Below are 21,131 nucleotides of genomic sequence, written 5' to 3' on the forward strand. Positions count from 1 at the left end.
TTATTTTGCCGATTTATAAAATTCATTATTCCAATAAACTTCAACGCTAAAAAAGTTTAGCAATCCAGTACGTGTTTGTGGAAAGAGCAGATAGTGAAAGTTGTAATTATACATCAGACGTTGCCAGACCTAGCTTCTGGCGGACTACTAGCGTTCATAGAGAAGTGTATTCATCTTAATCATGCAGATGTGATCGGATTCATCTGCCTATCAGCAGATGGTCGAAAAAGCTTTTATGGATAAAGGTTTTTTAAAAGCTCAAAAAGAGTTTTTCTAAGAATGTGAGAACCTCTGAACTTTTATCACATAAGCTTCTGAATTGTGAATACTGAGATCTTACTGCAAGACGCGCTGTAAAAAAACGTTCCAAAGACGAGATATAAAAAAAACCCGTTCCAGTAAAGGCCCTTATTCTTATCACAAGACGCTAGCAGCTTCGGGATTAGCGGATTGTAGTTGTGCAGATGATTAAAAACGACAGCGCGACCAAATACGCGGTAAAAATGTTTGTTGGAGTTGTCACAATATTTTTCAGTCTGGTCTCTGTAGCTGTTCAAGCGGAGGATTTTGAAGGTAGGATTTTTTTTACAGATATCTTATAAAAATTACTTTTTCATCGTTTATAACTTTTAATGCAAACAATAATTTGTCTCTAATGAGGAAATAGCTCTGTTTCTGATCTGTGGGAACGGAGCTAGGACGACGGGCCAGTTATTTTGTTAATTTTGCACTCAAATTCGCTGCATCTTGGCACTCCATCATAGTATTTGCAAATTGGTCTAGGGACTATACACAGCGGCGCAGTTGACATTTATACTCAGTAAGTCTTTACACAATTTTGAATTTTCTAACTCGAGTTTATTTTTTTTTTTTTTACAAACAGAATGGGACAAGGAGATAGAAGACTTTCTTTCCAATTCTTTTCTGACCGCGATCCCATATATCTTTTTTGTACAGATTGTCTGGTGCTGGACCACACCATGCCCTGCTTTGGCTCCGACGTCCCCGATGTTCTCACGAACCACATCAAGTCCGTAAAAGAGTGTCGCGAGTTGTGCTTCAACACCACTAGCTGCAAGGCGTTCGCGGTCCAAACACCAACGAAGGGAGCTCAGGTCTATTGTCAGCTAAAGACCAATGTTTGCGTCCAGAAAGAAAACACGGCTGGTCGCTATTTCATCCAGGTGACGCGTCTCAATGGTAAGACACCTCTTTTAACCAATACTTTTGACCATCTGATCATTCCTAATCCTGCGCCCAGGATCTTGCCATACTCCACACTCTTCGTTACGCTCTTTTTACCAACACAAAAACTTTTGTATGCAACGCATAGAGGTTTTTCAGCGAAGGAAATTTAAAAGCTCTCCGGGGTGTGTATCTGTGTCGGCCGAAAAACCAAACGTTTTTCAAAAGCTAAATGGCAAGACAGCGCATGTACACTAAGAACGGCAGTGTGTAGTCAATCTGACTTAAAATTGTGAATCAAACATTCATCCACAAGATGACCAATGCCTTTGCTATTTGACGAACTGAACATTAGTCGATCTATGCGTTGTACTTGATTCCTTCGGAAGCTCCAGAGAGAAATCGAGATTCCTGGTGAAGGAAACACGTTGGAAGTCCACTAACAGACCTGAAGTCCATTAAAGAAGTTCACCTGCATGGCATTTACTAATGTTTCGAGTTTCTCCATCAGGATACCAATGGTTTAAAAACTATGACTGCAACAGGAGGTCCAAGTCCATCCGACGCCAACACCCAGATGGCTGTAAACAGTTTTGTGATGAGAACAACAAACTCCATTCTAAAACCTCGCCTTGTACTGGTTTTAGTCTCAACATCAAGAAACCCGATTACATGTGCAAGATCTTTAGTGAACCCTGTCCTGGCCACATCAGTGAGAAAGTGGGCACCTTGGTGTATTTGAGGGAGCCGAATTACTTCTATGGTAAATAACCCGTTTTCGTCTGTAATAATTTCTATTATCCCTGATCATCCCAGGAATTCCTCACCAGTCGAAATTGCGACGTCTTAGAGGTCTTTCAGTACTGAGAGGTGCCAGAATCTTAAAAACCTTCAGGGTTTGTCATTTGACCGAAAACCTCGAAGGGATGCATTCTTGTATTGGCTGAAAAACTTAAAAGCTCAAAAAACATTATTTCTATCAGTAGCGTAAACTACTCCATGGTCGTTGTCACATACTAGGACATATTCCGAGGACGTGCGTATATCGCTTCCTTTGTCCGCATTGACGCATATCACCCTCGTTCTTTTCTTCAGATCTGACTAAAGCAAAACAAAACGAACTGATTGCACAGCTGGACCCGTACAAACCACAGGTTGTCTTTGATAGGCGACAATATCACCACCTGACGACCAGCCAGTCGGACAGAGGACTTTGTCTCTATACTTGTCTCGTCCAGAAATGCGAGCACATGAAATTTGAAGATGGCGAGTGCACCATTTTTTTCAAATAACCGTTTATGCAGTTATTGCCAAGCTCATTGACTGTGCATGGTTGTGTCCAGTTGTATGACCACCTCACTGCTATGTCCTATGTCCTTATGCAACTACTGAATAAACTCTGTGAATTAAAATGTTTGGTCCGTCTTAAATTGGCAGACCAATAACTGTACAACAAAAATTACGCGTGAAATATCATGTTGTCATGCACCGAGTTTAAAGTTTCTAAGACGTCTGACGTCATGTATTTGTCGAAATCTGATTGGCTGAACCGATTAACTCTGATGGTTCAGAATGGGTGTGAGGGGCGAAACAGTCTTCCGTCTAGTATGACTTGGGGCCATGTCTTTCATGACGTCGGCCCCTGTCTCTCACAACCTGTTGCTGGTTAAGGCAGTATCTAAAACCCCATACCACATACCACATACCCACATACCCACATGCCAATTTTTCTAGGTGGGGCAATCCAATGACGGCTGAAGCTTTTATAATAAGCCTGGCAAGATTGGATCACTCATTTTTAGTTCGTCTTACCCAGGAGACAGGAGCGTTTAATGGACAACCCATTAAGTGACCCGACCGAATCAAGTTTGATATCATGCTATCAAAGTTGGCAATCGTATTCTGTTTCGAATGATTGCAGGTTTCGAAACTGAGCGCCCTACGAACGACGAACTACAAAGTACGAATGTCTGTCGAGTCATCAAGTCCTCTATCTGCTAATTTATTTTACACGACACTGAACCATATTTTATACTTGGTTGTAGAAGGAATTGGGGAAATGATTAAAAATAAATCGTCGATAAATTGCATTTACATCGTCTTTTGGCTTACGGAACCTGCCTAATGCATTTCCACAGCTCAGCATATGTACATGTACAAGTATGTATGCTAAAGCAAATCCCACATTTTGACAATGCCTGTCATATTAATCATTGACAGAACAAAGGTCTCGCTTGAGCAGATAACTATACCAGCCGGCCTGGTTCAAGGGGGTGCCCGAATGCTGTGACGTCAAATGTATTGTCTTTGGACATGATCGGTCGCGGTTGATTTGAACGCCAGTCGGTTGGTGTGTGAGCTGCGGAGAACATCGCGGGAACACTTTCTCCGATTTCAAACGTAAAAATGCCGTCATATTTTCCGAAACAAATCAAAACGGCTGCAGCAGAAGGTAAGGCACAGTATCTATTCTTGATAAAGGTATGGGTTGGTTTCAAAGGGTTTTTATTGTAGAAATAGTCATACAATCAAGGCGGGAATGAACTGCGCAGTTTGAAATTTCAAGCCAGACATGTTGAATTATGTACATCACTGCACTTCATGTACATGTTCAACGGCAATTTTAATTGCCATCCCCAATCAAATACCATTTGCTCAAAGAAACTAAAGGCGCGCGTCCAAGTCATGATGGTGAAGATGGAAGTGATCATGTTAAATTTGCGAGATCCCATCACTGCTCTTCTATCCTGTGATGTGGAAATCTCCACTGAACTCATGACGGTTTGTCTAATTATATCTAAATTGACGTAAACAGTTTACAGTTTTAAATTCAACAACAATTCATTTGGCGGCCACTATCCCGACTGTGGTGTAGCACCCGACTGTAACTGGCATGAAAAGGGGATACGCTGGTTATGGATGTCAGATCGTGGTTCCCTGACCTTTGCAAACAATTTCACTGGACGTAACCCACGCGGCGACACCAAGGACCGCTGGCTGATCTATTGATATGTTCGTAGAAGGGTGTCAAAGTCGGAGAGAAGAAGAGCCACTCTTCTCTTGTAGGGGGTTCACTTGGAAGTGTTTGCATTTGTTAGCCTATAAACACAAGATTTTAATCCTTCAGTCTTGGGTTTGGCGGAGAGAACTAATCTTACATAAGTCCCAGAACAATATCATATGTCTTTATGGCAATATTTATTACTGGGACCCAGTACAGTGCCGTTCTATCCAATATTCCTGGGGCTGTTTGAGAGGCTTCTTGTCTAAACAGTGCCATTCTGCCCCCTCTAAGGCATACATTGGTAACTAATGAATTGACTGAGAAATGAACGCAGTTGAACACAATGTGAATAATTCAGTCTCGGTTTCGCCGAAAAGAAGGCGATATGATAATATTTGATAATGTATATGATCATGATAATTAGGAGACCCTGTGTGGGTGTTTGATCCAACATACTTTGATGTGATTTGAGATGGAAGTTTGCCATAGTGCCTTTAAAGGTATGATAAAGACAGCATTAGTATGCTATCTGGTGCTATTCTGATGGACCATATTGCCAGGAAAACTTAAGTGGCCCAGGTCTCTATAGTCTTAATTCACGTTGCGGTTGTCAAAGTGAAAGGTAAGTCTTGCTGAAAATTTATTGGAAGGAAATCTTCGTCTTGACGTACCTGAGTTTGACCTTTAGCCTGATCTGTCTCATGATTTCATGATTTTAAATTCAACAACCATTCATTTGGCGGCCACTATCCCGACTGTGGTGTAGCACCCGACTGTAACTGGCATGAAAAGGGGATACGCTGGTTATGGATGTCAGATCGTGGTTCCCTGACCTTTGCAAACAATTTCACTGGACGTAACCCACGCGGCGACACCAAGGACCGCTGGCTGATCTATTGATATGTTCGTAGAAGGGTGTCAAAGTCGGAGAGAAGAAGAGCCACTCTTCTCTTGTAGGGGGTTCACTTGGAAGTGTTTGCATTTGTTAGCCTATAAACACAAGATTTTAATCCTTCAGTCTTGGGTTTGGCGGAGAGAACTAATCTTACATAAGTCACAGAACAATATCATATGTCTTTATGGCAATATTTATTACTGGGACCCAGTACAGTGCCGTTCTATCCAATATTCCTGGGGCTGTTGGAGAGGCTTCTTGTCTAAACAGTGCCATTCTGCCCCCTCTAAGGTATACATTGGTAACTAATGAATTGACTGAGAAATGAACGCAGTTGAACTCAGTCTCGGTTTCGCCGAAAAGAAGGCGATATGTTACTACATGTATTTGATAATGTATATGATCATGATAATTAGGAGACCCTGTGTTGGTGTTTGATCCAACATACTTTGATGTGATTGGAGATGGAAGTTTGCCATAGTGCCTTTAAAGGTATGATAAAGACAGTATTAGTATGCTACCTGGTGCTATTCTGATGGACCATATTGCCAGGAAAACTAAAGTGGCAGGTCTATAGTCTTAATTCACGTTGCGACTGTCCAGGTCAAAGGCAAGTCTTGCTGAAAATTTTTTGGAAGGAAATCTTGATCTTTACATGTGTTCCTGAATTTGACCATTAACTTGATCTGTCTCATGATTTCAGAGGTGACTGACCCCTCGGCCTGAGGTGTGAAAGCGAGAATGATGAGTGCCAGTCTTCAGAATGACGAGGTGGCAGTGCCCAGTCACATCACAATCACATCAGCATTATCAGGATGATGAGGCCACAGATCGCCGATACTTCAGGGGAGTCGGAGGAAGTACTCTGGTGTAAAAGCAGAAAATTTCGGGCAGTACAGTGTACATTTGTACACAGGTTCTCAGCCAATCAGAATCCGATAAGTCTGTGTCGTCATCGGAGCGTCATCATGAAACCGCTTAGTAGAACTTGCCATTATATCAATAGATATTTCTGTAAAATAATGCTTCAAATAACGCTGTTCTCAGATCTCCAGCAGTTCTTTCTTGTGACATGCCTGATGCTATTCCTGGTGATGAAATATATGTATTAGTGATGTAGTATATTTCTGGTGTGTTCACTGTTGCGATAAATCATACAAATCCTGAAAATCTTTGCTTGTATTGTTTTGTGCTTGTTACCCAAATTTGAAGCATACAGTATCAAAATATACTGGGGGATGACCATAAACATGAGGTAGTATCGAAAGACAAGTCCCATTGCAGAGAAATATATTCATACTGGAGGAAGACCATTCACATGAGACAATTAAAGTCTCATTGTATAATCATACTCAATACGATATCTGAAGGACTATCCCTTGGATCTTGGAGATGGGCTATTGTAATTGTCCTTTCTGTAGGTAGGCCTATGCGCAGGCAGCATAACTCAAATATCTAAAATCCAAATAACAAGGGAAAAGAAACGCATTATAAAAATAAAATATAAAGTAAAAAAGAAAAAGAAAAATGTTGTCCACAACCGGATTCGAACTCGCGACCTTTGGATCGAACATCGTATTCTGCCATTTCTGACGAGTGCTCTCCTGCTCTGATGTTTCTAAGACGTCTGACGTCATGGATTTGTCGAAATCTGATTGGCTGAAAGTCCCTGTACAATGTACAATGTACTGCCCGAAAGGTTCAGGAAAAAAAATTCGCGGCCCGAGTCCACATGCATAGGGCTACCGTTGTACACATACGCACTAGGTAGGCATCTGATGACATGATTAACGAGTTGACCCGATGAGGTTAATAAATCCGACCAGAGAAAAAGCCAGATACGTGCTTTTATCATTAGGCATTTCCATAAGGCAATTCCCGCCGTCCTACCCGCCAGGCCATGCCATGACAATTAGTTGTCATTCATCAAAAGTTCATTTTTGTGTTGGGGGAGGAGGGGGCAACTTACCTTGTACAGTGAATGAGACGTTTGCACCACTGAACTATCTACCCCATCGATGCGTGGAAGTGTCCATGACCAATATCTTTCTGTCTGGTGAATAACTTATGATTGACTTACCGAGTTTCGTCCACCGACCGAAGACAGGGTGGCTATAGCTCGAAGGTGAAGGAGTGTGTGTGTGGGTGGGGGGCATGATGGTCCTGCGGGTTCTGTACGTGCAATTTTGGCAAATTGTTGGTTTAATGGAATAAAATATGTAAGATTAGTGAATGAGACACCGCCCACACTTGTTGAGCGCGAGCGATGACGCGAGGATGAATGAAGGCCGCTGCGGAACTGGACAAGGCTCCGAAATAACAAAGGTGATTGCCAGGCAGCAAAAATTTGTATCAAGATGGCGACCCAACCAAAACATGAACCTCCTCAGGGAATGGAACCGTACGATTTAGGTGGTCCTGGAGACCTCGGAGCGCTCAGCCCTGAGCAGCAGGAGAAAATAAATAAGTTTAAGGTTCGTTTTAATGTACTACATTGCTCTCCTGCGGCAGATTTAGCCTTTATTTCGATGTTAATTGTTTACTGAAAACCAAAAATGTACAGCTTTTCGAATGCCGGATCACATGCAGGGGAGCTAATTTCAGACAACTGGCCCTAAATCTAACTGTTGTGTATCACAGAGTAACAGATACTTATATATCCTCAATCTGTTTTATTTGCAGGTAGAAACTAGAATGGAGAATGAAAAATACTTGAGGCAACATCCAGAAGTTGAATGTTTGATAGCAGGTTTTCTTGGGTAAGTACATGTATGTTCAAGTCAGTGTTCAGTTTAGGCTCGAACACAGTATTTTGAGAAGGCTTTATGATTGTATTTACATGTATACCACTGTGATAACCTATATGCATTATTATTAAGATTATTTTTCTAACTCTTTTTGTTACATACATTATGTTTGATATCGGTCAAAGAGCCCCCCCACAGCTAACGTTTTTATGTATCCTTATACCGGTGAAAATAAAGTTTTATCTATCTATCTATCTAAGCTACAAGTACTTCACTGGCAAGGTGAAGGCTATAGAAAATCAATTTTTAGTGGTGTTTCTACCCTTGATGGTTATATGTTAGTTTAAAATTGTCAATAGGTAGGGCTCGAAAGGTGTGACTTGTATCTTTTAGAACAGTTGATCTACCATGTACTGAACTGGAAACTTAACAATTTTAACATTATCTTTTCAGTGAAATTCTAAAGAAAAGGCCAGAAAATATTAGAGAGTATGCTGCCAGTAAGTATGACAGTCTTAATCAATTGGTTTAAACATATCTTCCTTCTTGAGAGAGTGTTTCAGTCATTTAATATTAACTTAAACTTGTAAAAAAGCCCATGCTGTATGTTGACAAAAATCGGTGACCCGATATTTAATAAAGCTTTGATTCCAGATTTTATCCTTGTACAGTGTATCTTGGGCATTTTTTTCAGAATATCCTACCCAAATATCAGAATTTACTTGAGAGAGGTCTGAAAATGAGAAGACTTTGTTTTCATTATTTATTCACTGAATGTGTTTAAAACATCTCAGATATTCTTTTTCAGGGCATTTTACCAATAGCAATCTGCCAGATACGGTCATGCAGCAGCTCGAAGACAGACAAGAAAAAATCAAGCAGCACAAAGTGTTAACAAAAGTTTGAACTGCTGAGTCAGTGATAGCGTCAATAAAAAGACAATTGTTGTTGAATTCGCGTTTGCCGATCAGCTCTCTTCCCTATCTTTAAATTATACGCAATATATCAGGACGAATCATTAAGTTGTCTATTGCTCTTTTTAACCTATAACATAAGTTTGATATTTGTACCAGGGTTAGATTGATGCTAGATTTCTACTCTTCAGCACCTGCCAAGTTGTAGTGTTTTTCTAAATTGAATGAGTTGGGAAGAATCGGAAATGCAAGCTACAAGTAGGACAGGACAGATAACAAATTTACATGCCTGTTGCCAGAGTCACTCTTTCTTTCTTTCATACTATGATCCCTCTTGTCGTCGCTAGCTCAAATACTGCATAGAATGGCCTCCCAACTGCTTAGTATGTGTAAATGATGTGAAAAGTTGTTTTAAGTATTTTATGGAAGGTAGATCTTCCCTGTGCTGAGGAGAGTTAGGTCGTGCATGCAGTATATTCTATGTATACCAGTCACCGAGATGACTCTTGATGTGGCTTAAAGGTTGATGAAATTTTGTCAGCATAGGCCAAAATGTTATTGTATAGTGATAAAGTGCTATCAGTTAAAGATCAATTGTGGAATGTTGTCCGTGACGTACATAGCAGTGTTATTGACTCAACAGTCTACATTTTGGTCCCGGTTTCAGGACACTGGAGAGTTGACTGGATTGTTTCTGTTGTTGTAGGAGTAATGTGATATTTATTGACAGTAATAATAAAAATATTTGTGGAATAAATGCCAATCTTTTAGAGTTTTCTGTTTCACTGGGATGAATATGTATACATTCTATTTTGCAGAGAGTGAAAGATCTACATCTGATACTCTTTCTGCATTCTCATTCTTGGATGGACAGTCCTGGATGGACGAATACTGTTGTAATTCTTCCTGATCATCCTCCTGGCCAGAACTCCTCCCTCAGGGCTGCTGGTTCGGTGCATTTCGTCAGGTTGACAGTCCTTGGCTCGGTGTTGCAGGTTTGAATTGTGTTGTGCAACACTTCAATTGATTCCAATTCCCTCTACTCACACTGAAGAGAAGAGTATACACAATGCTTCCTCGACTATATGTGTGCCTGCATAAGCTTACATCTTGTTTAGAAATGAGAGAAATTGTGGATGTCAGAACTTGGCAATGGGGTAGTTAGCAAGCTATAAGGAGTTTCAGAAGGGAATTTGATGTGCAAATAAATACAAGGAGGCTTGGACAATTGTCATGATTGTTGGCGGGAGGGGCAACAGCAAGCCTCACATCTCCTTATCATTATAAATGGTAAGGATGCCATTTGTAAGCGCTGGGCAACTGGCTCCTAAGCATTGAACCACCATTTACTGTACTGAGTCGGTGCCCTTGGGGCTACCAGGCGAGGTGCCTTTGAGGCTAGTGAACATTGATCAGATTGGAGTGATACCCAGGAGACTAGCCTTGCAAACAAGGCTCAATTGCAGAATCTCTGACAGATTCCAAAAAAGGGTTATCACTAGTAAAAGGTTCTATGGCTAACTCTTACCAAAACCTCTCTGGAGCATTCGTCAGGTATTCTACAATCAAGCCGTCAACTATACAACATTGCTCACTTCTCAATGGACAGCCACTGCAGTTCAATGCTTCCATACTGAAGAGATATGGTCCCTCCTTCGTGTGCAAGTTACAATAGGGGCCACCATATTTTTGAACCCCTGCAGCCTCTTGGATATTGGCAGCCCGTAGGGAAGCGAATCAAGTTTAGACACGTTAGACTTGTGGTGAGAGATCATGCTGCCAGGTACCTTCTGATATGACCCAAGTGTCTCAGCTGTGCGTAGGTAGATTTACATACACTGGTCACAAGTTTTGCACACTCATCTTGGCGTAAAGTGTAACACCAAGATTCCTCACACTTATTGAGAGTCACCATGATGGTTAAACAATTGTTGATAAAACGATTGCTAAGCTAATCAAATGAAAATGACAAAGAAGATAATTCTAAAAAATATATAGTTTATTGCAAACATACCAAGATTTTCTTATCACATTGAAAATAAATTTCTTCAACAAATAACATGCAAATGTGTAACATGCATACAATGAAACAAGTCTGATTTATCTAAACTATCTCGACTGCCAGTTCCCAAAATCACAGGCGCTAATCTTGATTGCTTTGACTAATGTGTTTTCTCGGACACAAAAAAATATTGCACATTTTGGGTAATATACATGTATAGGATTAGTTTCACCCCCTAGGCTTACATGTACATGTATGTATTTGTCAAAGCTTGTCAATATATCAAAATTTGCCAAAGCAAGGTCAATGAAGCTGCCAAAGCAAGGCCAATAGCACTACCAGAAGCAAGGTCAATTCTTTAGCAGAAGTAAGACCGATGTACGTACATGTATTTGCCAAAGCAAGGCTTAAGTATTTTGGTATATGCAGTAATGATTTTCAGGCACCAGAGCTTTCCTAGCCAAGACCACTGCTGTTAGAGACTGGAGGAGATCTGAGTCATCTTTCCTTCCGAAATCATCAGGCCTAACAGATATGAAGCTTGACCAATGCTTACATAATCCAGTCTCTATATTGATCATAAGATATCACTTATACTGGTATAAGCTATAAAACTCTTGCAATTACTGCTCCACTATTCGGAAAACATGAATAATATCTGGAATATTGGTATTTTAACTGGTGAAAGTGCAAGTTATCCAGCCAATTCATATTGTCAATTATGATTGACAACAATCATAATGCTTTTATATCAGTGTACACAACAACACTGTTGAAATACATACTGAATACATAGTCACATAACTGTAAAAATGTCTAATTCAATTTCAACATCTGAAGGATATGCCCTTTACTAAAACATATTATCAACAGCCATTCTTACATGGATGTACCAACAAAAACCACCAAAAACATTAAATCTGTGGAAGACATACATGTATATGACACCTCAGAACCTGTCAAAATCGATGGATGGGTCCCTTAAAGGACACTTGTTTTGGACCCAAACTGGTTGTCACCATAAAATCTGACCTCTCTATCGGAACAGGGATTCTTTATTAAGGACAGCACTTGTCAATCCTAAGGTTGACTGCATTAGAGAGGTTCTACTGTATGTGGACAATGGAGATGCATGAAGTCAGAAAGGAACATGATACATAATACATAGACATAGTCTTAGTCTCTTATGTCAACACTGTCAGTAGAAATAGACAACTACAAATAAAATTTGAATATCATTTGTTTTTTGCGATATGAATAGCCTTGTACTGTTTATCCCCAAAGTTGTGGCTACATTACGATTTTGAAGATTTGCTATCACAACTTACAGATATTGAATTTTCTGTGGGGGTGCCCATTGACCACTTTCCCCTCTTTTGTGCTCAGATCCAAGTACCGAATTTCTGCCAAGATTATGGCATAATCTCCTAAACTATTCCAGTGCTCTACATGTACCTTGGCGTGTACTTCTTAAATATCACCACGCACTTGTTCTCTCTGCAGTTCAATATTCAGCCTATGGTATTCTATGGAATGAAACTGCCTTGGATATATCCGACTTGTACTTTTGAAGCTGTGTGTCAATGTTCGAGTCTCCAATCTGACCATCTTCATATCTTAAAGATAAACAAATTGAGATAGGTAAACAATAGCATACAAATCCACCTCAGTGAATTCAGCAAATGATGTTTGCAGGCCTACTTATGAAAGACATAAGCCATCCATCATCCATCTGCGCTGATCTTATGATGGTCCAACTACATCTATTTTCCATTCCTAATGCCAGGCAAGGCCAACTGTCAGTCATAATGCATGCCATATGCATTCATGCTCGTGTGTTATCTGCATTAGTGACAGAATGATCTCTGGCCTGCAGGTAAAACTGGTGATCTCTGGGTTTCATATTGATTGCAAGTCACTGCGATTCTTGTCGCAGGTACCTGTGATAATTTGCTTGTTTGAAGGGCGCTTAAGGAATGATACTCACACAAAGAAGAACCTTGTGCATACATGGTCTGGATTCACAGCCACCCATATATTCCCATGTTGTTTGAGGTCAGCGTTCATAATCACTATAAAGTAAACAAAACATCTTGAGAACCATACAAAGTAAAAATCAACCCATGATGGTTTCGACTTTCTGCAGGTGGCGTATTAACATGGAGCTTTGCTCCCTTTATGTTGGATCAACCAATATCTCTCCTTTATTCCAATTACTTCATCGAGGGTAAAAGCAACTAAGGTACTGACAAAGGTATCTGAATTCGATAAGTAGCCTACCTTCACAGAGTGCAATACAAGTCAGATTTCTGCTCTTCAAGAATCTTCCAGCTGGGACTGTCCCGTTTGTCTGAAAAGATCGTAATTGACATAATTATCAGTCTCCATTGGTGACCAGCTTAGCATGCTGAGAAAGTCCAAGGCCTGTTTTCTCGACAGTGACGAGTGCTGTTCGACAACCACAAATGACCACAAAGGAACAGGCAAGAGGCAAAACTGAGGCAGGAAACTGATGAAGTGGAAGTCTTCTGGGTAGCTCTGGGTTTGCTAAGTTGATAGATCCTGGTCACTTTCACCAGTGAGTTGTACATGCAATGTCAAGGGTCATAATTGGGGCTTGCCTACTCTACACACTTCAAGTGAACTTACCGGAGGTTTGTTCTTATGAGCCGGCCTGTAGCTGCCATGGCCCATTCCAGAATAGTTGAAGGAGACACTTGCATGTGGGCTGAGGTATATTCCATTACCATACGCTGCACCATGCACCTGAAATTCACCAAAGACTACAATAAGAGGACTGACAATGTATGAGGGTAGAGACACGACCAGTATTTCACCACTGGAAGTGTTTCCACACAAAACATAACTGCTAAAATTGGAAACCATATTTTATAAGTCAGAAGGCAAGTCTATTTTGGCATTATATTAGATATCATGCCTTGCATGAGCCTCACATACACACAGTCCTCATGCATTGCTACATGTAAGGTTGTGTCACATCTGCACTTTCCAAGATTTGATACTGTGTTGCTTTAATTACCTGGTGCTTCGTGCCTGATGCATTGATAAGACCACTTCGCATGATGGAATGCCAGTTATCAATATGTGATCCACTGAAATTGGAAAGATAAAAGGTAAAACTCTTGGGGTCAATTACATATGCAAGTTTTCAAATATCATCCGATCTTCACATCATAATGTACATCCGATCTTGACAACAAGTAATAGGAAACTTACTGGAATGCAAAAGTACTTCCAAACTTCTCTCTAGCACTTCGGAAGATCGCTTCTTTGGCTGGTGGGCTACTCCATAGGAGAAACTGGTGGGGCGTGTGCATAAAACTAATTTGCTGAAATATAAAGTATTTTCAAATTAAGAAACTGAAAAGTTTCCCAAACTCTGCAACCATGTTCTCAAATCTGCAGTACTTTTGATGAAGCACTACAGTGTCGTGGGTTTTGAGTATGACTCACTTGGAAGGGAAACTTCGAAACTTTTGTAAAATATCATTATTTATGTCGGTTGACTCAGTATGGAGACATTACTGAGTATGAGAAATCAGTTACATGTAAGTTTTCGCGTCAGACTAACATTTTCTCACACTTTGCATTTCGATTTTATCCGTCCATCTGATCAGCATAATTCTAGAGAAGATCTGCACCGACCTCATCAAAACTCACCTTCTCCTGTGGAAGCTTGACTATGTGTGACCTATTGCTAGATATGATCCACTGTAGCAATGGATAGCCTAATACATCGCGTTTATCCATCTCGACCTTGAGTTTTTGTCCCAGGAGTCGAGTCATGTCATGTGTGCTGGGAAACTGATCAATGAGACGCTCTACACGGGCATAGTCTTTTTTCTAAAAATCAATTTGAAGACATTATTATCGTTAATACTACATAGGAGATTTTCTGTGGGATCATCTTACTTACTTACGAAATACTTTGTTGATGCGTAGTGGCACATATGCCTTCTCTGTGCGATTCAAAGCAGAGGAAATAAATATCCTTGCTCACAACAAATGGATCAGATGGGATCAAACCAACAACCTCCAGAAGCCCAACACTCTACCTACTACACCGACACAACCCACCTTTGGTCCCAAGGCCAGTTCTGTGGGGTTTCTTGGATCCACAATAGTTGGGAATGGTTCAAATATGATCGTTTTTCTCAAAGACTTTAAAGCCGCCTTTGCCATGGCAACCAATAAATCGACGACTTCAGCACCGGTGGCGATGTCTTCTGCAGCATCTGACATCACTCCAAGAGTTTGGAAGGCAAAGACGCACAGCTCCCGGGAACATACTGCAGGCTTAACGAAGAAAAGAGATCCAGCACATTTAGACGTTATTATGCTTTGTATTTCACCAGAACAACAATTTAGTGGTTAAACAGCCAGGAAACAACCCATATGAAGCCATCTGTGCTTGGAATACTGAATTGGGATTTAAACTTTTTCAAGTTAGTTGCAATAGTACATAGTATAACATAATGACAGTAGAGCATATCAATCCAGTGAGCATTTAAAAGCACATTCGGTGAAATGACACTTTGGTCTTTGACAGATTCTGATGGTAGTCAATAGCAGGATACATTATTCACTCCTTATCAGAGATTCTTCACATACATGACTGACAGCTGGCAGCCTAGCACCTCAGCGGGCAAACATTCAGACATATAGGCACAAAACATTATAGACACAACCCATAGACTTGGTTTTACCTTGAGCATAGCTCCATTCTGAAAGACATGTGGATTATCACAGACAACACAGTATTCATTCAACGTCGGGATCCTCTGTCTTGCATAACGCATCAACTGAAATAAAAAGCGATTCATCAGACACAGAAGAGAACAGAGACTGGATGAAAGATTCAGAAAACTGTTTTATAACATCAATTCCCATGTATGAAACATGCTTCTTCATATACTTCTTCAGCAAAAAGGCATTATTGGCACCCGATACGCCAGTATGGCCGGTGTGCTCACCCTTCACTCAGATATATTTAGGAGTTCCTGTCTCCTAGTCTGGTTTTCAAAACACAAATACCAACCTGAACAAGGAAGCCAAACTCTAGCCCGGGAATTCGTTTTGCACTCTTCCCCGACTCCGTACTAGTTGGTAAAAGAGTCAGATCATCCAGGGGTGCCAATTGCATTTCTGGTGTGGACATCCTCTGGTAAGCCTTCGCTCGGTCTGTTCGTTCATTAGCTGGATGACTCTGCTGACGCTGAGCTAAGGCGAGATGTCTGTCCTCACTTAAAATGAAAAATAGAGAATAGTATTGAGCATTTGCCAGGACTGCAATCTGAGATAATAAGTTACCTTTTTTGAAAACTTTCACAGGCTTTACGGTAAACTGCCCAATTCCCGCCTTTGAACGATTTTGGCAAATTGCAGAACTGCTCAATACGTCAATTACACCTTTGTATTTATAACATGAATAAAAGAGCCTAGCAACTACTAGATAGCACACACCTGGAAGAAGCCAATTCAAGATTCTTAACACAGTCTATGGGCAGGAGCAAGGAATGTCAGATTAGACTGAACAAAACGATCAATACTGTCTTTCCTATTTGACACTATATTCAAAATTATTCTCTTGTTCGAGAATCTTTATTGCTGAATCAAGCACGACAAATTTCCCAAACTGTGTGTCTTAGCCAGCCTGCTGAAGACCACCAATTTGACCCTTACTCCTGCCCATAATGCTAGATCAACCTACCTATCAGGGCTTGCAGTGACCAGCAGATTAATAGCATCTTCCACATTCCCTCTACACATAACTAAAGCATTTTTTGCGATCATTGTTTGGAAACCCATTTCTTCCATTGTTTTAAGACCTTGGTCAGCAAGAGCAGTGTCGTCTTTTGAACTGAAAAATTGTTTGTTGCCATTGTGGTTAATTATAATTTTACATGTTTTCAATGGTGATCAATTCAACTACTGACCACTCAGTGAGTCTTCTTTTACCTTTCAGTTCAGGACTGACGCAATGTTGTGTTCATCTAAGATTTCGTCACAGCAAGTTGAGCAGAGAGAAAGGTGTTGCAAGCACCAGCAGCCCAGCAGTAATACGGTGCACCCAACACTCGATACTAGCAGTAAATAGCTTGAGAGAACCAAAAGGTGCCAGAACAGCACAAAGAATTCTGACCACTAAACTAAAATCTACTGCCATGCTAGAAGTGAATTCCAAAGCAACTAAAGTTACATGCTTTATATCCAAAGAACAGAATTTTAAAGAAATGTATGACTTTGCAGTCAGCTCATTGCAAACTGCTAATTGCTAGCTCTTCCACTAAAACACTGCCATGGCTGCTGTCACAATTCTACAGTAAAATGGTGTCCTTGGGCAAGGCATCTAAGTCTAAAACAACCGTATTTCACTTACACTTTAGCACCCTCCTTCGACTTCTTGTTCCTCAGAGGGGAATGAGATTTCTCAACTGGTAAAGGCACTGTATGTTGCTTTTGGACAGATTCATTGCTTAACCCCTTCCAATGCTCCTGAATGAAATTTTCAAAAATTCTGGAAAGAAGATTACAGACATGTAAATACAATACTTAAATGGCAACTTGTTTACTTTGAGACCAACTGAGAAAAAGCTTGACTACTTTCCTTAGTTCAAAGACAGAGAATCAGAGAATTATTTACCGCTGTTTTCATGATCACGCTGACCAATGTTAAGCTCTGTTTAAATTGGTGGGTCACCATATTATAAAACAAATACCGTACGCTAACAGAAGTAGCAGGGTTAATCATGTTTATAATAACACAGCTCACTTCCTAAGTTGACTCCCTAGACCAAACTTGTCCTTTTTAGAATGCTGGAATACCTCGACCTTTGGTTCTGAAATAGAAAAGTCGATTTCTGCAAGAATCTTGTTAAGTTTTGCTTTTTACACACACACAAGGCAGAACAACAACTTTACATAATATTTGCCTCATGAAGTCAAGAAAGTTTGAGCGATCAGTTTGAAATTTAGTGGGCATATTCATACCAGTGGTGCGTTGCAGCAATTATCTTAGAAATTGAGGACTAACTTGTGTAACACATTGCCTTTTGGAAATAGTATCGCTATTCATTTATTTTTGAATTACAGGATAGCTGGATTCTTTACCTGTTGCATCCAGATATTTCGTTACAGAGATGTGTAACCTGATTACAATCGGTTCATCCCTCAGTACGTTCCACGCCCTTGCTATCTCTTCCTGGAGTATGAAATAGAACATGCTTTCAAACCAACATGTCAGGAATCGCGTCCGAGCACTAAGCCTCAGATTTCCTGGCACCGATTCGAACCATCCTCCGGAGTGGCCCATCTCTGGCGCATGGATTCTGTGCGTACTTCATTTTGTAAAGTTTTTACTAAAGATATCAATTTTAGGCGGGAGAATCCAGTATGCTAGCCAATACGTCACCTATCAAAATCTATAGAATTTGTATAGAAGCAAGGAATACTCGTAAGATAGGCCGTTTTGTATTACACGCAGATTTAGATGAAAAAACAGTCAACCTCGATTATTATTAAGCTTAAGCTTTACATGAAAATAAATGAACTTACATCAAGGAATGTCATATCCATGTAGAACTCCACATCCACATCATCTATGGACCCAAACAACCTGAACAAGACAAAAGAATATCAGTATGAGGAAGTACAAAGGACTTTCAACATAATAGAGAAGTGTAATGACTGACTACTAAGACAAAATATTGACGGTTTTTAGATTAGATTTTGACCAAACAAAATGGGTGTCTTCTGCTCAATTCTGATTATAAAGTAATATCTATTGATTGAAAATACTGATTCTGAAATGAGCGATTCAGCACGTTTTTACAAATGGGACCATAGGACACTCACCTATAGCCAACGGCACTCTCACCATAGATATTGCGCACCTGGTCAATTTCATGAGACAGCAGTGGATGCATCGGGTAGATTTCATCATCAGTCTGGAATCAGGAGAAAAAAGTTATTGGAATTTGTTCACAGGTCTTAATAATGTGAAGGCTGACAATCTGATTTCACTCTTGATTCTTGAAGTTCTTCAATAGTAATTTCAAATTGTGTCTATCAAAGTATAGCAAACTACCAAGTCAGATAGAAACGATATGTAACTGGAAGAAAGTGATTGTTCACCAGACTATAAGAGACAGTAGTCAGCATGGATTGGATAAACATGTACCCCTTCGGTGTCCTGGCCATAATAATAATCAAAGTCGTCCTCTTCTTCCATATCAGAGACACAATCAGAATAATGGGAATCGCCACTGAAAGTACGGTCAACTTGTAACTTATGGGAATCGCCACTGAGAGTACGGTCAACTTGTAACTTATGGGAATCGCCACTGAGAGTACGGGCAACTTGTAACTTCAGGGGAGGCAAGGGCACTGACATCATATTGTTACATTCTGAAAAATAAAGTGTCATTCAATAAATATGTCATCAGAAGACAAACCAGATGTCATTTCCAAGAATAAATGTAGTCTTTCTTTCTTTATAATACATGAATCCACACGGCAGGATGCCCTCACGGAAACAAAGGCAGGGTATAAGTGGTAATGAACCCGTTTTGAAAAAAACTCTATCTCTTATTTTCATGTGCATACATGTCTTGAGACACTTTAAGAGCATACGGTACCTTTTGCTAGGTCTTCAAAGAGCAATGGAACTCTTCTATGCACTATCTTACACCCTTTTTTCTTTTCTGAACAGCTTATCACTGTGTTATCTGAAGAACAAATTGAATTGGTTTCATTTTACTGAGAATTCATGATATACCATCACACCCACAGTCAGCAGCACCTAACTTACAGATATTAGTATTAACTCGTAGCAACGAGTGAAAAATACAATGCACTCTCATTTTACAATTCTCAGCAATGATATAAAAAGAAACAATGCCAGAAACAGCTACAGAATGTAAATCAGGATATGTGCAGTTGTAAACTGAATTGCTTCAGAAAGATCGGAACAATGTCAATATTCAAATCTCCATCTGGCTTTAATGAAATATGCTAATTAATGCTATTTCCAAGTTGTGACTTTGTGTAGGCCGACATTTGAGTCCAAGATTGCAGCCTCACCTGGATAATCATCGCAGATATTCACCACATAGTGAACAGGTTGTTTTCCTGTCCTGAGGAATGTGAATGACAGGACATGGTCTGCCTGCTTAAAATCTGAAGAAAAACATTGATGACTCTAATTTTAAAGAACTCATTTTAAGTGTGCTGTGTTTATGTTGAACACAAAATGATAAGATATAGGATCTCCTTCAAAGAAAACACAACGTTGCGCACCCAATTTTATGCATGATTTATGTCATTTGTTGGCTCTTGAGTTAGCTTATTCAGTGTCAGTGACTGATCAGTTAGTTATGTGCAAATCGTACCATCGTCATATCCAGGACCGAATTTCTGAAGTGTCTCATGTAAGGCATAAAGTCTACATGTATGTCATGTTGTACATACTCTGCCTCTGTATGCCTATCCATCCTTATCCTATCCTATCTATAAAAAAAAAATCCAAAAAGGGGTGAGAACTCACCATGAAAAGGGCAGTTTTTGTCCTCTTTACAAGCCTTTTCAACGGCTTCTATGTCCCGTTTGATGAGGCACTTTCTTGATGAAGCCATCAGGCCGTCCACTTGATTTTCCTGTGGTTATTTATGCGATTGCAGCAACAAAACGAAACTTGTGACATTCAGGAAGTTATCTCAGACTCCATTTTGTTTTGTCTTTTAATATTAACATACTGATAGCATTCCACCTCATCCGTGAGGTCCGCCGAAGACAATATTTTACCGGTATATTGCACTGGAAATGAAATGAAATGAAATGGCCTGGGAAATAAATACCGTGTTGAGGCGAGGCAAGTGCAAATGTTCCCGACCCTACTTGCCTGAAGTAGGCAGTTGTGGCTACACTCCGGATGCAGTGGACCGGTCTCGTCCCTCACCGTGACCACTGTGACACGTGGTGAGCTTTCTTGAGGTTTTGTACCGACGCCCCACAACGCTCGAATTGGCAGGGCGGTGCCGATGGTTTAGGAACTGGCTGGAAGGTGCGCTGTAAGTCGGTATAACATTTTGATTAATTTTCGCTGATCAATCAGCACAAATGAAGATAGAGGTAGACTAGTCGTATTCCAAGTTAGCTTATGCAACCTGAGATCATATCGTACAAAGATTTTTTTCAGATCCAATTAGGATGACGCAACGGACTGCCTCGGTAGTCTAATTCACCCCACACTGACCTCAAATCGCGCACCATTCTCGCAATCAGCTAAAGCCCCTCCCCTCAACTGGGAACTCACACAATAAAGGAAGCACGGACTATGTCTGTCCACCCGGCCTGATTAATCTGA

The 21,131-nt window shown here is 40.3% G+C and overlaps 3 protein-coding genes across 4 annotated transcripts; 2 read left to right on the forward strand and 1 right to left on the reverse strand.

Annotated features, from left to right (window-relative positions):
* Window positions 1-251: 251 nt before the first annotated feature.
* On the forward strand, window positions 252-3,237 carry LOC135483681 (uncharacterized). Its single transcript, XM_064764677.1, has 4 exons — window positions 252-573; window positions 958-1,200; window positions 1,697-1,948; window positions 2,281-3,237. The coding sequence occupies exons 1-4, from the start codon at window positions 465-467 to the stop codon at window positions 2,475-2,477; spliced, it is 801 nt and encodes a 266-aa protein (XP_064620747.1). The 5' UTR covers window positions 252-464; the 3' UTR covers window positions 2,478-3,237.
* Window positions 3,238-3,514: 277 nt separating this feature from the next.
* On the forward strand, window positions 3,515-9,496 carry LOC135483550 (RIIa domain-containing protein 1-like). Its single transcript, XM_064764522.1, has 5 exons — window positions 3,515-3,637; window positions 5,788-7,558; window positions 7,767-7,843; window positions 8,285-8,331; window positions 8,640-9,496. The coding sequence occupies exons 2-5, from the start codon at window positions 7,442-7,444 to the stop codon at window positions 8,735-8,737; spliced, it is 339 nt and encodes a 112-aa protein (XP_064620592.1). The 5' UTR covers window positions 3,515-3,637; window positions 5,788-7,441; the 3' UTR covers window positions 8,738-9,496.
* A 1,227-nt stretch (window positions 9,497-10,723) lies between these two features.
* LOC135502596 (protein mono-ADP-ribosyltransferase PARP6-like) lies at window positions 10,724-20,491 on the reverse strand. 2 transcript variants are annotated; one of them, XM_064795547.1, is made up of 20 exons: window positions 20,313-20,491; window positions 19,850-19,945; window positions 19,405-19,494; window positions 18,948-19,174; window positions 18,623-18,714; window positions 18,323-18,383; window positions 17,879-17,969; window positions 17,541-17,607; window positions 17,148-17,285; window positions 16,479-16,628; window positions 15,807-16,011; window positions 15,475-15,570; window positions 14,846-15,064; window positions 14,429-14,611; window positions 13,985-14,097; window positions 13,788-13,860; window positions 13,397-13,513; window positions 13,028-13,097; window positions 12,735-12,819; window positions 10,724-12,363 (listed from the first exon to the last, which is right to left on the reverse strand). In XM_064795547.1, the coding sequence occupies exons 1-20, from the start codon at window positions 20,398-20,400 to the stop codon at window positions 12,264-12,266; spliced, it is 2,361 nt and encodes a 786-aa protein (XP_064651617.1). In that variant the 5' UTR covers window positions 20,401-20,491; the 3' UTR covers window positions 10,724-12,263. The 2 variants fall into 2 exon arrangements, with proteins under 2 accessions (XP_064651617.1, XP_064651623.1); XM_064795553.1 differs by lacking the exon at window positions 16,479-16,628.
* Between the last annotated feature and the right edge of the window lie 640 nt (window positions 20,492-21,131).

The sequence above is a fragment of the Lineus longissimus genome, chromosome 2 (assembly GCF_910592395.1).
Source record: "Lineus longissimus chromosome 2, tnLinLong1.2, whole genome shotgun sequence".
Classification (NCBI taxonomy): Eukaryota; Metazoa; Nemertea; class Pilidiophora; order Heteronemertea; family Lineidae; genus Lineus; species Lineus longissimus.

What these genes read in the sequence shown, in the direction of transcription:
- LOC135483681 (XM_064764677.1), top strand. Translation starts at nt 465, where the DNA reads ATGATTAAAAACGACAGCGCGACCAAATACGCGGTAAAAATGTTTGTT. An exon ending in TCAAGCGGAGGATTTTGAAG is followed by an intron (nt 574 to 957) that starts GTAGGATTTTTT and finishes TTTTTTGTACAG; the next exon opens with ATTGTCTGGTGCTGGACCAC. An exon ending in CCAGGTGACGCGTCTCAATG is followed by an intron (nt 1,201 to 1,696) that starts GTAAGACACCTC and finishes TTTCTCCATCAG; the next exon opens with GATACCAATGGTTTAAAAAC.
- LOC135483550 (XM_064764522.1), top strand. Translation starts at nt 7,442, where the DNA reads ATGGCGACCCAACCAAAACATGAACCTCCTCAGGGAATGGAACCGTAC. An exon ending in TTGATAGCAGGTTTTCTTGG is followed by an intron (nt 7,844 to 8,284) that starts GTAAGTACATGT and finishes TTATCTTTTCAG; the next exon opens with TGAAATTCTAAAGAAAAGGC. An exon ending in TATTAGAGAGTATGCTGCCA is followed by an intron (nt 8,332 to 8,639) that starts GTAAGTATGACA and finishes ATTCTTTTTCAG; the next exon opens with GGCATTTTACCAATAGCAAT.
- LOC135502596 (XM_064795547.1), bottom strand. Translation starts at nt 20,400, where the DNA reads ATGGCTTCATCAAGAAAGTGCCTCATCAAACGGGACATAGAAGCCGTT. An exon ending in ATGGCCAGGACACCGAAGGG is followed by an intron (nt 18,715 to 18,947) that starts GTACATGTTTAT and finishes TCCTGATTCCAG; the next exon opens with ACTGATGATGAAATCTACCC. An exon ending in CTCATAAGAACAAACCTCCG is followed by an intron (nt 13,098 to 13,396) that starts GTAAGTTCACTT and finishes CGATCTTTTCAG; the next exon opens with ACAAACGGGACAGTCCCAGC.